The sequence below is a fragment of the Leuresthes tenuis genome, unplaced genomic scaffold (genome assembly GCF_036924035.1).
Source record: "Leuresthes tenuis unplaced genomic scaffold, fLeuTen1.0.hap1 SCAF_10, whole genome shotgun sequence".
NCBI lineage: Eukaryota > Metazoa > Chordata > Actinopteri > Atheriniformes > Atherinopsidae > Leuresthes > Leuresthes tenuis.
In genome coordinates this window covers 3,772,513-3,785,460 of record NW_027325364.1, presented here as the reverse complement: position 1 = coordinate 3,785,460, position 12,948 = coordinate 3,772,513, and the positions used below count along the sequence as shown (strand labels likewise).

General features: G+C 41.7%; 1 protein-coding gene across 2 annotated transcripts in view; it reads left to right on the top strand.

Annotated features, from left to right (window-relative positions):
* The window catches only part of LOC140315983 (raftlin), a 120,078-nt gene that overhangs the window by 88,089 nt on the left and 19,041 nt on the right, over positions 1-12,948 (top strand). For both annotated transcript variants that reach the window (XM_072393621.1, XM_072393620.1), the window contains exon 7: positions 8,480-8,598. In XM_072393621.1, coding sequence (XP_072249722.1) covers positions 8,480-8,598 — 119 coding nt within the window. The remainder of the gene's footprint in view (positions 1-8,479; positions 8,599-12,948) is intronic.

Genomic DNA, 12,948 nt, shown 5'->3' with positions numbered 1-12,948 from the left:
TTAGTGGAGTTTGATTTCCCTCCCCTGAGCCCTGGTGATGCAGACAGTACATCAGTCAGAGGGTGACCTGTCAGTCTGTTAAAAACACATTTGTTTGTTGAAAGCCAGCGTCAGTATGAAGCAGATCAGAGAGACAACACAACCTGCTTCGCCTTCGACTTCCAGCTGCTTGAGAGATTTTTTTACAATGTGATCTGAGGTACGACATAAAATAGAGGTCTTCCATCAAGATTTATCTCAGTATTTACACTGCTGGGCTAAGAGCCAGCCAAACCACACAGTCACCATTTAAAATCAGTGTACTATTGTTATACAAAGGCACTAATTTAGCAGATGATTGATATTAATCATCCTTTCACCTCCAAGCTTTTTAAGCCCTAATTCTAAACCATAATTTTTAATCAACTTGAAAGCTCCCAAGGAGACGCAGATCTAAATCATGATGAGGCGTAATGCTAAATGTGACTGGCCGATATTCAATGTTAATATGGTGTCCTCAACTTTGATTTAGTACGTTTTAAGACCTTTATAATGGCACATACAAAGTCATTAAGTACCAACATATGTGAAAGATTGTCGCTGTAGAGTCAGAGAGTGATGGACTCCCTGTATGGGTGAAAAGGTTGACATTTGCTGTAAAACTAATGTGTGTCTTGGCTGTAACATTCGTAATATAATTAATCAGTTAGCATGACCTTTCTGTGAGGAGCCTTCTTGTTCTCCCTGTGCCGGAATTTGCTTTCTGCAAGTGTTTTGGCGCAGTTGTTTCTAAACTGGACATGGATGTGAGTGTTAACATGGGTACCTGTCTGTGTTTCTGAGTCAGCTGTGCAAAGGTGACCCCCCCCCAAAACAAATGTACATACTTTAATAAGAAAAAAAGTCAAATGTTAGTGTATTAATTCAGTATATTAGCCTACATCATCACACATTCATAAATCTCTTAATTGCTCCTGTTTGCCCAGTTTAAATGGTTTCCTCAGGCTGATCTTAATGGTTTCACCACTCTTAAATTCATCTGAACTAAAGTATTCATATTAAGAAATTAGCATGATTAAGAGAATATTTTTCAAGTTCTCAAGCCTTTCTTATGTTAAATTTCCCATTGAATTTTTCAAGGAACTAATAAGCTTCACGTTTAAACTTAGAGTGATGAGAAGAAGAAAAAAGTACACCCACTTTCAGTTTTAAGGTTTAATGTATTTGGACATAATAAGGATTCATCTGATTCCTCCATTTAAATTCTGGTTTTAAATTAGGTAAACACAACCTTGGATGAACAAAGCACATCATATTGCACTTTGTCATTATCTAGTGAACAAAAACTAAGCCCAAATGCAGAAGTAGTATGTAAAAAATATCTAAGTGAACCCTTACTGCTAATCAAATAAACCTGATTAATTAATCAGTAAGTGTGAGCACCCCTATAAAAGCAGAAGTTTTGTCAGTTTGCTGGTCTGCAGCATTCAGGTGTGTGTTAACACGATGCCAAGGAGGAAAGACATCATCAATGATCTTAGAGAAGCAACTGTTGCTGCTTATCGATTAATCGTCAATCTAAGAGTGGACATCCCAGCAAATTCACCCCAATATTAGACAGTACAATGCTCAGAGAAACTGAAAAAAAACCCAAGAGCTACATCTCAGACTCTACAGGCCTCAGTTAGCATGTTAAAGGTTAAAGTTCATGACAGCACAGTTAGAAAAAGACTGAACAAGGATGGCTTGTTTGGAAGGGCTGCAGGAGAAAGCCTCTTCTCTCTAAAAAGAACATGGCAGCACAGCTTAGGTTTGCAAAGCTGCATCTGAACAAAGCTCAAGACTTCTGGAACAATGTCCTTTGGACAGACCAGAACAAAGTGGAGATGTTTGGTCATAATGCACAGCAGCACGTTTGGAGGAAACCAAACACAGCAGATCAGCACAAACACCTCATACCAGCTGTCAAGCACGGTGGTGGAGGGCTGATGATCTGGGCTGGTTCTGCAGCCACAGGACCTGGGCACCTTGCAGTCATTGAGTCCACCATGAACTCCTCTGGATACCAAAGTATTCTAGAGTCAGATGTGAGGCCATCTGTCCCACAGCTAAAGCTGGGCTGAAACTGGCTCATCAACAGGACAAAGATCCCAAACACAGCAGCAGATCCACAGCAGAATGTGTGAAAAAGAAAAGAATCAAGGTGTTGCAATGGTCCAGTCAGAGTCCAGACCTCAGCCTGACTGAAATGCTGTGGTGGGACCTTAAGAGAGCTGTGCAGAAACCAATGCTGCAAACCTCAATGAGCTGAAGCAACTCTGGAGAGAAGAGTGGCCAAGATTCCTCCAGAACCATGAGAGAGACTGATAACGTCCCACAGGAAACATTTAACTCGAGTTATTACTGCTAAAGGTGCTTCTACAAGCTGTTGGATCACGGGGTTCACTTACAAACCAGTCAAATGCTTCTGATACAAAATAAAGTTTGTGTGTGTGTCTCCTGATAAGTAAAACCTTTAAAGAGAGTATTTTGTTTTTGACGGTACATTAGGCACTTAAATACAGCAGCTTTGTTTGAAATGCATAAACAAATGCATATGTTTGTTATTACGGTTCGTATTTCTGATCACGTCATGGATTATTTGCCTTTTGTTATTGTAAGGACGTCACTATTCATGCTACATTTATCCAGTTCCTGACAGTCAGCTGTTTGGCATCCTCCAGAGGGACACACACTTTCAAAAACACACAGACAAAAACACTCCCCACGCTGCTTCCAAAGATGGGTTTCCATGGTGAGACTGTATTGAGGCCTATTGTTTGCGTACACATGTGAATGTTTATGTGAGAGGAATCACTTAAATGGCGAAAGTCTTGTCTGGTGTTATCAGTGCTTACAGTGTGGAGACCTCACCTGAGCCACAGCATTATTGAATTTCTGAATCCTGAGCTGCTCACAGACACACCTGTCACAACACATACATTCAGTCACACTGTGGAACCGCCTGCAACCACCCAGCGGGCCAACTCAGACATAGCAAAGCTGCATTTATGAGAGGTATACCAGGATATAAACCAATTACTAAAGTGTTGCTGATGGACAATAATGAAGGATGAGCTTAAAACCCAAAATCCTGACGATTGTGCACATTTGCACAGGATACATATATGTCTTTGGGTGGTTCTAGCTGGATGTGTATATTACAGAGGCCGAGAGTATTCTGCAATACTGGAAAACCATACATCCAAAATGCTTTGCATATTTTGAAGAAAACAAGTGCAACAAAAGAACAGAAATGCTAAATTGATACTCGCTTCCTTTGTGAGCTCACCTGTGCTCTTGCACTTTCTTGGCCTTGTAAATGCAGCGTGATTTCGATTTCTTGGTCATTTTTCTTGTCTTGTTTACAATGAGCTCTCCCGGCTGCTGTAATATGGGGTGTGACAGCACTGCATGTGTCTTCTTCACCTCTAAATTGCAGTCAGATAACAGAGTCTATAGTTGTTTTGTCTTTGCAAATACCCAGTTAAGAGCATGCCGTCGAGCGTGTTTGGGCATTGAAGTAAATGCAAATTCACTGAGGTGGTTAAAAGCGAAACCTCTCGAAAAGCTCAAGCATGGAGTGAGAACATCACTGGGCTTTAGCTGAGCTAAACACAAGAATTCACTAGCAGGCATGTTTGATAAATAGAAGTGTAGCTTTTCAGTGTCACCCCTGTTCTCAGTGAACCAAAACCAAAGGAAAAAATGGAAAAAGTGACATCTACTGAGAATTACATGAGCGGAGTGATAATCCCTCTGTCATGCGTCAGCACCTCAGCAGGCACATATATATTACTGTGGGGAACATTTCCGTCCCACATATGCTTTATTCAGGAAAATGTTATTTTAAACTTGTGAGGCTGTAAAAGATGCGCATAATTTCCAGCAGTAACACATCTAAGTGTGGATCGACGAGGGTAAACACCTTCCAAGGTAGCAAATTTGACACTCTTTGTGCTTGCAAACTCCAAAGTGTACTGAATGAATTGTGTAATACTTCAGCTGAGCAGAAAATAGAAATTCGAATGGAATATACGTTTCTAAAATGCTAAAATTATAGATTAGGATGTTTATAAAAACACTTTTTCTCTCATAGTTTGCACCTATTTAGTATCCAAAGTCTAACAAAAGCAAATAGACGACACTTTGGCAAAAATCCCGTTATTTAGTCACCTCCCTTTGTTCCTTCCCTACCAGCTGAAGTCTGCCTGGCAACCCACAGGTACCTGCCCGCCAGCTGCCAAACATCTGGCTCCAAAGAGAGGAGCCACATCCACTCGACACTCATTAGACTCCCTCACCTCTTCCTCTCTGGGTCCCTCTCTGTGCATGTCTCGTCCACTCATCCTGTTTGAAATTTAGATAAGCTGTCAGCGGCCGGTCTCCATCTGTCTGAGGCAGCGCCTGGCATGCATGTTTAAATCATGTCACCAGGCATGACCAGAGGCAGGGTCGCTTTCCAGGTCACTAGCGGTCAACTGGGCTTAAACATGCAGTTGTTGATCTGTGTAAAAGCATGAAAACATGTGCCTATTGGTGAATACAATACAGAGATTGTTGACAGTCGTATGAACACATAAATCGTCTGTTTCTTAGGAGAAGACACAGATATTATAATTGATTATATAAAAAAAAAAGTCTAAGCTTAAGATAAAATCCTTTATTTAAATGGAGTGAAAATAAGAAATCTTTTGCAACCATTTCAGCTGATCAAAGCCCAACATGTGCGCTGCGAGAGGTTCAAAGACAGCTGGTGTCGTGGTCATGTGACCAAACAAAGCCTGGAATAATGTTCTGAAAGTGTTAGAGCTTTAGCATGATCCTTCTACAGTCTGTATGTTGCTGCGACCTACGTCTACTGATCAGTGAAATAGGAGGGCAGAAGTGATGCTGCTGCTGCTGCTGCATGACAAGTAAAACAAAGCCGAACAATGTAGATGGAAGAAAGAAAAATGAGATGAACTTGAGCTCAGGCCATGACCGCGCGAATACCGGCTCAGAAGGAAATAAAGGAGGAATTACAGCTTCTGTGAAGCAAACCACTAAACACGTTAATACACAGTAGTGAATAAGGCAGTTATTTATCTTATTCTCAGAGTTGCAGCCTGCTGTGGTCAGTAGGAATCATCATCGTACAGTTTGCTCACATCCAACATGATTTCGTAGCCAAAACCATCAGCTACTCGTCGCATATTGCTTGCAGTGATCTGATCTGTGTGTTGCTGCCTTGAAGTTCTGCGCGCACCCTTTTTCATTCATCTAATAACAGCCTTATTGAGGTGCTTTTCCTTAACATATTGCTACAAAAATACCTCCAGGTCACACATAACATTTTTGTGTGACTTTGAATAGCACATTAGCATTAATTTGACGTAGATCATATGTCAAATTAATGCTAATTTCCATACATTCCTTTCAGCTGGTAGAGCAACAACGTGTGCCAAAGAACAGATGGATAAATCATTTAAAGAAACATGAAATGAAATTAAACTGGTTATTTGTCATATTTTTACCTCTGTTTGCTTTCATCTGTTCTGTGTTTAGTTGATTTTCCCATTGTTCTGTCCAAACCAGCCACTCCCAGATGTAATCAATCATTTCATGAGACTTGCTTTTTTAGATTTTTATCCTTTTGGTTTCCTCGTCAGCGTTTGTTCTCTTTTACTTTGGCACCCTGTTTTTTGTCTGTTCCCTCAGCTTTAAACCTTGTCTTTTTCCAGTTGACCTCTCTGTGTTCCCTGTTTGGATCCTCCGCTACATGAACTCATCACACTGTATTTGGGGCTGAGCACATATCCACATTTCCTCCTCTTTCACAGACAGTGTCAAGCCAAGAGGTGGCAAACCTGGGCAAAGTGAAAGACTTTCTGGAGCTGATAGTTACTTTCATTACTTTAAATGCATGAAAAACCTTGCGAGTGAGAAGCCGGTCCTTCTTCAACAAGCTGGAAAATGAAGCAATCTGTCAGTATGGCAGCGTGCTGTAAGAAAAATTGGACTGAATTTAGATTTTGGTGTCACTTTTGTCCAGTCTTGAGTTAATGACAAATATCTCATGTGCACTGCTGCTCTCTCCAGCTGGGTTTCCGTTGTTATTTTGGTTCTTATGTGAATAAGAAAAGCTGAATTGAAACAAAATCATAAAAATCTGTGGTGGTTTCAGTCTGTTTCAAAGACGACTTGTTGGACATTAGAGTGAATGGAAACAGCCTGGTGAATTGTGTGAAATGTGTCTGATATGGCAAAAAATTGAAATTACAGGACACATCAGCTGTTTCCAGTTGGAGACAGCAAACAGTTAAGTCTCATGACTTACTGACGTGTTCCCAGATATATATATACGTTATCTAAGATATTCACAGAGATTTAAGAGTTATTACTTGTCTGATTGAAGCCATAAGGAACATAAGGACTGTTACAGGAAAAGTCACCCATGTCTGTAAGACAAAATGCTGTTTCTGTAACAGATTCATCAGTCGTTAATGCTACCTCATGTGTAATTATGCAGCAGTAATGCACAGGACCTGTATGAATCAACTCCCAAAGCATTCATTAAACTGATGTTTACCTGAAACCAATGTACAACCCCAGCTTTGCTTTCATGCCAATGATTATTTGGGCCAACAGCTTCCAAGCTGGCTTGACATCCGCATCCAAAGATCCGACATTGACACGTAATGCCCACACATGGAAGTTTCAGTCTGTGTGTGTCAGTGCTGTCTTCACACACTGGATGCTTGTTGTTGATCCCCTCCTCTGTTGTTCGGGTGCTGATTTCAGCTGCTACGTATCACTTTCTGTCACCCAGCTCTTGCCGCCACTTGCCTCTGCGCCTCTCAGGTCCCAACAGCGTCGCTCCCTGTTTTCTGAGCGTCTATATTTGCATGCTTCGCCCTGCGACCTTGAGTATCTGAGTCACAAGGGATGGAGAACAATTTTACCGAGGGCACACAGTAGTTTTTGCAAGTGTAAACAACTTATTCTCAGTCGGCCTGCTGGCTGCACAGCTCAGCTCACAGTCAATAGGCACAAGATAATGTTTATTCGTGCACGTAACCAGTGCATTCCCCTGACAGACTCAACGCCCCCAGCAACCCGCTCCCTCTCTCCCACTTCCCTGGTTCTCGTTCTTTCTCTTCTCTGCTGCGAGTCTGTCTGTGTTATCAGCTGAGACAGGTGGATCCATGTAGAGCAACGAGACAGAAACCCTGATTTCACCTGAGTGATCCCTGTTGCACTGGCAGGAAACTAACACCGGGCCTCAGCACCAGACGCTTCCCAGAATGGGTTCTTCCCCATCTGGCAAGCAGGGAAGGTTGACAAATGAAACAGAGAAGTGCTTGAATGGGGGAAAGGGGGGTGGAGAAGGGGCGGAGGTGAAGGGGCAGGATGAGGGGAGCAATGGGAATGTCTGTATTTGAGGGAGCGAGTGGCTGTCTGAGAGATGTCTTCAATTGAGCGTGCATGGGTCCTAAATGGGTTTTGAGGGAGGGGGTAAATAATAGACCCTGTCATCCTCCCCTCTGCCTCTGTCTTGCTGTCTCCCTCCCTTTCTTCACCGGCTCTCCAGCCACCTCTCATCCCTCTATTATTAGGCCTAGTAATGAAATGTGGAGTGTCTTGTATTGGTGCCTGGGCCCCGGCAAACTGTATTAGTGTGTAAATGGTTTGGGAGTAATGAGAAAGCACTCAGGCCAGCTGGGAAGACTGGACCATAGGGTGCACATTGTGTCTGTGTGCACGCCTGCATGCAACGTGCATGTGCACCAAATGAATAACAAGAGACATTGGGTGGACAGCTTGTGAGGGCCGCAGTGGTGTATCTGCATTTGCTGCCAATCCCGCAATTGTTAGTCTCCAACAGAAGAGAAGCTTAGAAAATCTCTTTGGTCAGCAGCACACAATCTCACTAGTGGCCCAAAGCATCAACATCAATGTCTCTATGTGGCTCCCTTAATTTGTGTCTTTTTAAGGTGAATAATGCAGGCTTAGCAAAAGGATTTATGTTTTATCCCCTACGGACTGACTTTATTAAATCAGTAGCTACATGTTGCCATCACTTAAATCTGTCCATCTTCTTTTAAATCCAATCTGCTATTGCCCTCACCTTGATCCCGAGCTGTAATTATCCTCTTTTTTGCTGTCAAGCATAAAAACCAGCTGGCCTATTATACGTTAAACCACTGATGTACCTCATATGTCTTCTTTTCAGTTTTAACATCCCCAAAAACAGATACCTGCTCCTTTCCTTGATGCTGTCTCCTTGCATAATGCCTAAGTGCCCACTGCTCATACAAGTGGCAAACACCATTAGCTATGTAATAAAGGCTTGTGTGAGAATATGACGGAGAAATATTATTCCATTTCCCCTGGCCTGGGGGTCCAAGAAGGAGCTGGAGAGACGAGCTCTGTCCAGTAAATACTCTTTTCATGACTGAGCTTTTTTTCTCCTCTGCAGATTTGCTGCCTAAGTCGGTGGAAAGTGTGTTCATCTTCCAGGAAGCGAACGAGGGCGAGCCAAACGTGGCCACACCAACATATGATGCCATCGTGGTGGAGCAGTGGACAACCATTGATGTGAGTGGAGTGACTCGGGTTTTGTGCTATCTGCCCAACGTGTGATTAATGAGGAATAATAATAATAATAATAATAATAATGAGGAACAACACATTTTCATTTTGAAAGACTAACAGCAGCACATTTAATACCAGAGCGAGACGCCGGTCCTTTAGCACTGAATCCAGTTCTCACTCAGTTCTTCCAATCTCTGCCCCAACACCCCCAAAGGCAAATCTGGCAAACCGTTCTTTATGGGACATGTGTTGTGGTCGCTTGTCTTATCAGGAACAAACAAGCGCTCATCTGCCTGCCGATTAGTGTCTCTCCTCAACAAGTTCCAAGTTGGAAACTGATTTTTTTTTTTCTTTTTGGAGGGAAGGAAGGCTCAGAAGCCATTTTATGGCCCCTCATCTGTATGTAAGTGTGTGTGTGTGTCTGTGTGTGTCCATGTTTGCGCTTGAAGCTCAATGTGCATGTGTTTGGTTGTGTGTGTGAAGAGATGCTATCACTGTAATTGAATTTAGACTTTTTGCAGCTTGTGCTTGTCCAAGTGTGAAAGGGGACTTTTGTCCCCTCAAATGTCTCTCTGTCTGACCAGCCCGGTGCTGATGGCCTCATGTGCAATAAAAACACTCCTGCGGTTGTCTGCTGGGGAGCAGTGCAGCCTGAATAGCAATGCTGTTACAGTTTAATGGATTTCAAGGCTTTTCCCAAACACCAAGAACGATGTCAGACCATCATCGGTGTTCCTAAAGATCCAATCAACTCTTCAATTGAAGTTTTATCAAGACCGGTTTCACGGGAGTGATGTGCACAATGTCAAATCAGATTGACACACACACACGTTCACAAAGGGTGCACAGCATCCTCGCTATTTGTAATAACTGCTTAAAATGAACGTGCAAAGCATCTCGCTATTGTTTCAGTGCCAGGTTCATCATATTAAAAGAAAAGAGGAATATTAATCACAATAATTTTTTGTTTTATTTGTCTCTTCTCCCCCAATGCACTGTACTTTCATCTCTAAGAGTCTGACAGGTGGTTGGATGTATAAAGCGGGAGGAAGAGGAGGATAAAAAGCTGTTTCTCTGAGGGCATGCAATCATTTATATTGTTGTCAAGTGGGAGTGTGTCATCTCCCAATTGGTGACTGTTCATCAGGGAAGGAAAAAGCTGTGATTTATTCGTTTCACTCATAAACTGGGAAGAACTTAGAGAAACATTTCCATTTGAAAAGGGCTGATCTTTTTATAGCACCAAAACCACAGGTGTTTTAATGTAGCAGAATGGGTGGCTCTAATAGTATTTAAATCAGTTTGATTATTATTATTCAACCATTACATATTTGTTACCTGTACAACACAGACAACTGCTTTAAGTTAAAGACTTATAATAGTTTATAATAAAATGATGCCAAACACGTTTAGTTTAGACTATTTGAGCTGTAATAAATCATAAAATAACAACCTAAACTGAAGTCTTTCTGTCGCCATCAGATAAAACACTGATAGAAAGAATCCACAATGAGTCAATACATGTAGTTAATCAACTCGTTGCATATATTCATGATACAAATATATCACGAAGGATGCGGCATTCGCTCCTCTATTTCTGTGCTGTTCCTGACATTTGCTGCAAATACATTTGTCAGATCACGCCACATTCAAACAAAACGCAGAGAAGAAAAAGACATAAAAAGCATTTGGTTAGCTTTCGAGAACAAAAATCATTTGTCTTGTGATCGGTGGCCTCCTTTTCATTTCCAGTTCCAAGCTGTTCGGCAGTGGTCTTTAAATGCCACATCCCTGTTTTCTTCTTCTTCTGATCTGAAAAAACACCTGAAATCTTTCCAAAACCTTTAATGGCGGACAAAAGCTTTGTAGTCAGCATTGAAATATGATTTTACATAATGTGACATCATACAGATTTTGGTATGGAAAGGCCCTAAAGTTCTCCAACCTTCTTTTTTCCCTCAGCAGTTGACAGCGATATGTGGCATTCAGTGCAGCAAATGAAAGTGAGCAGAGGACACAGCATTGGTAATTTTATTGTCATTGTCATTTCAATGACAAGTGCCCCATGATGTAGTCATTCAAATGGCCCCAAAGCCCTGGCTGAGGGGCTATATGACCACTATTAATTAATATCCTCACAAAAATGGTCATCTTGTCCATGCAAAATGGTCAAGGGTGCATACTGGCCTAATATTCGGCCTAATATTGTAAATGTCAAACTCACAAACTAAAACGAAAGCGTAATGTTGCACCGAAACAACACGTATCCAGTAATAATGAGGGAATATGAATAAAAAACATACAGGTATTCAGCTTCTAGACGGTTCCATTATTTCTCAGCATCAGCACTAAAGAGCTTATAGACTTTGTCTTAAAGGGAAACTCCGGTATTTTTAAACCTGGACCTTATTTCTGGCATGAAATACGTTCATCTACTCACTGAGAACAGTTTGGTGAAAGCCGGCGTCCTTCGGAAGATATTTAGATGACTCGAGATCCATATAACGGAGTGAACGGGGCTTAGAGGATGCAGCCTCTAAATAAGGCATTATCTGTCTTTATTTCACCAATACTTTAAGAAGAATGAATGAATGAACGTGTGCTATAGCTCTGTTAGCTCATAGCTGCTGTTATGTGGCTACTTGCAGCTATAGGAGAGCTAACGGAGGGATTTCTACACAGGCACTCTACTGGGACCACTTCATCCACACGCCCCCCTGCAGCACAGCTTATTCACTCCGTGCTCTGTGACAGTCGGCTAACTTCACACAGAGTTTGCTGCTGATAGTTTTGTGCAACATGGCAGGATATTTATCAGATTTTGACAACGTGAACAACGACTTTGAGTAAGATGGACGTTCTTACCGGAGTGAATGAGCTGTGCTGCAGGGGGGGGTGTGGATGAAGTCGTTCCAGTAGAGTGCCTGTGTAGAATTCCCTCCGTTAGCTCTCCTAGATGAACGTATTTCATACAGAAATAAGGTCTAGGTTTAAAAATACCAGAGTTCCCCTTTAAGGTAAAACACAGAGGCAGATTTTCTAAAACCATAACAAGATGCAGCACCTGCCTGAACACGTCTGTTTCCTGAGCAAAAATGACCTGAATAAGAACCACAGAGTATAAATGGTGAAGTGTCTGAAAATGAATAACTCATCAAGAGTCTCTGCTATGAAACTCCAATTAGGACCGGCTTCTCATCTCTTGTGTCCTGTGGGAAAAATCAATACAGGAATGCAGGAGCTGCCTTGACACTGATGTACTGAAAATCCTCTTCCTATCGCTGAGCTTTACGGTACCCAAACAAAATGTCTTCGCCATCAGACTTCAGCCAGGGTAGACTGGTCTCAGTAAGCCTGTTCGCTGTCAACCGCGACAGGAAAATGTATTACCAAATATGAGTGAAGTACATGAGCAGGAAGGTGTTTCTGAATCCAGACGTGGAGGAGCAGTAGAGTTATAAAACACCCATGTAGGTGTTTTTCTTTTTCTTTTATTCAAAGATGAAGCCATCTTCAGCTTAATAAAACTGATGCACATGAGGAGTCTGATGTTTTCAAGATACAGAGACGCTTCTCTTTTAGTTTTAGTTTTTAAAAGCACCATTATCCACTTCAGCTCTGCAGCTCCATTATTGTAAAAACATGTTTTGCAACCAGCCGTATTCTGAAATCTGACAGAAAAACTTCACATATTGATCTAAAACGTGCTAAAGATTGTACAAAATGTATCTGCGGCAGAGATAAGTTCTTCCATCTCTGGTGGAAATATGTCGCATTACGAAAGCATCTTATGAGCTTAAAGCAGCGCTGCATTTGAAGGTTAAAATGTTTTGCAAATGGGATGTGAATTGGAACATTTAAAGAGAACTGCAAAACATATTTAAGTTAGTGCCGGTGTGATGGGATGGATTCTTTTTTGTGGGTGACCCTCTTGTATGTATTTATGATATTTCCCCTTTCAGAGCACAGCGGAAGAGGATTATTCAAATTAATCAAGTGATTTACAAAAGGTTTGCATCAGGCAATTTATTGGTGATTGTGCAAGATGTTATAACAGCATTGCGTATAAATAGCAGACCATTTCTTGCACAATTTCTGTGTTATTTCAAATGCATATTACACTTGATACGGAAACTCACAGCCAGCATTTCAATATCCAGGAAGCAGAGACACTTTTTCTGCTCTGTCGGCTCATATAGTCCGAAAGCTGGATACAGAGGAATCGGCATCTAGAATATGTTCATGCAGTCATGTCTCAATCAGACACATCCTTGACCTTTCCCAATATTCCAGCTGTGCCTCGTCAGTGCTTCAAACCGTTTTATTTCCCAGTGATCTCACCTTCCACGTGAT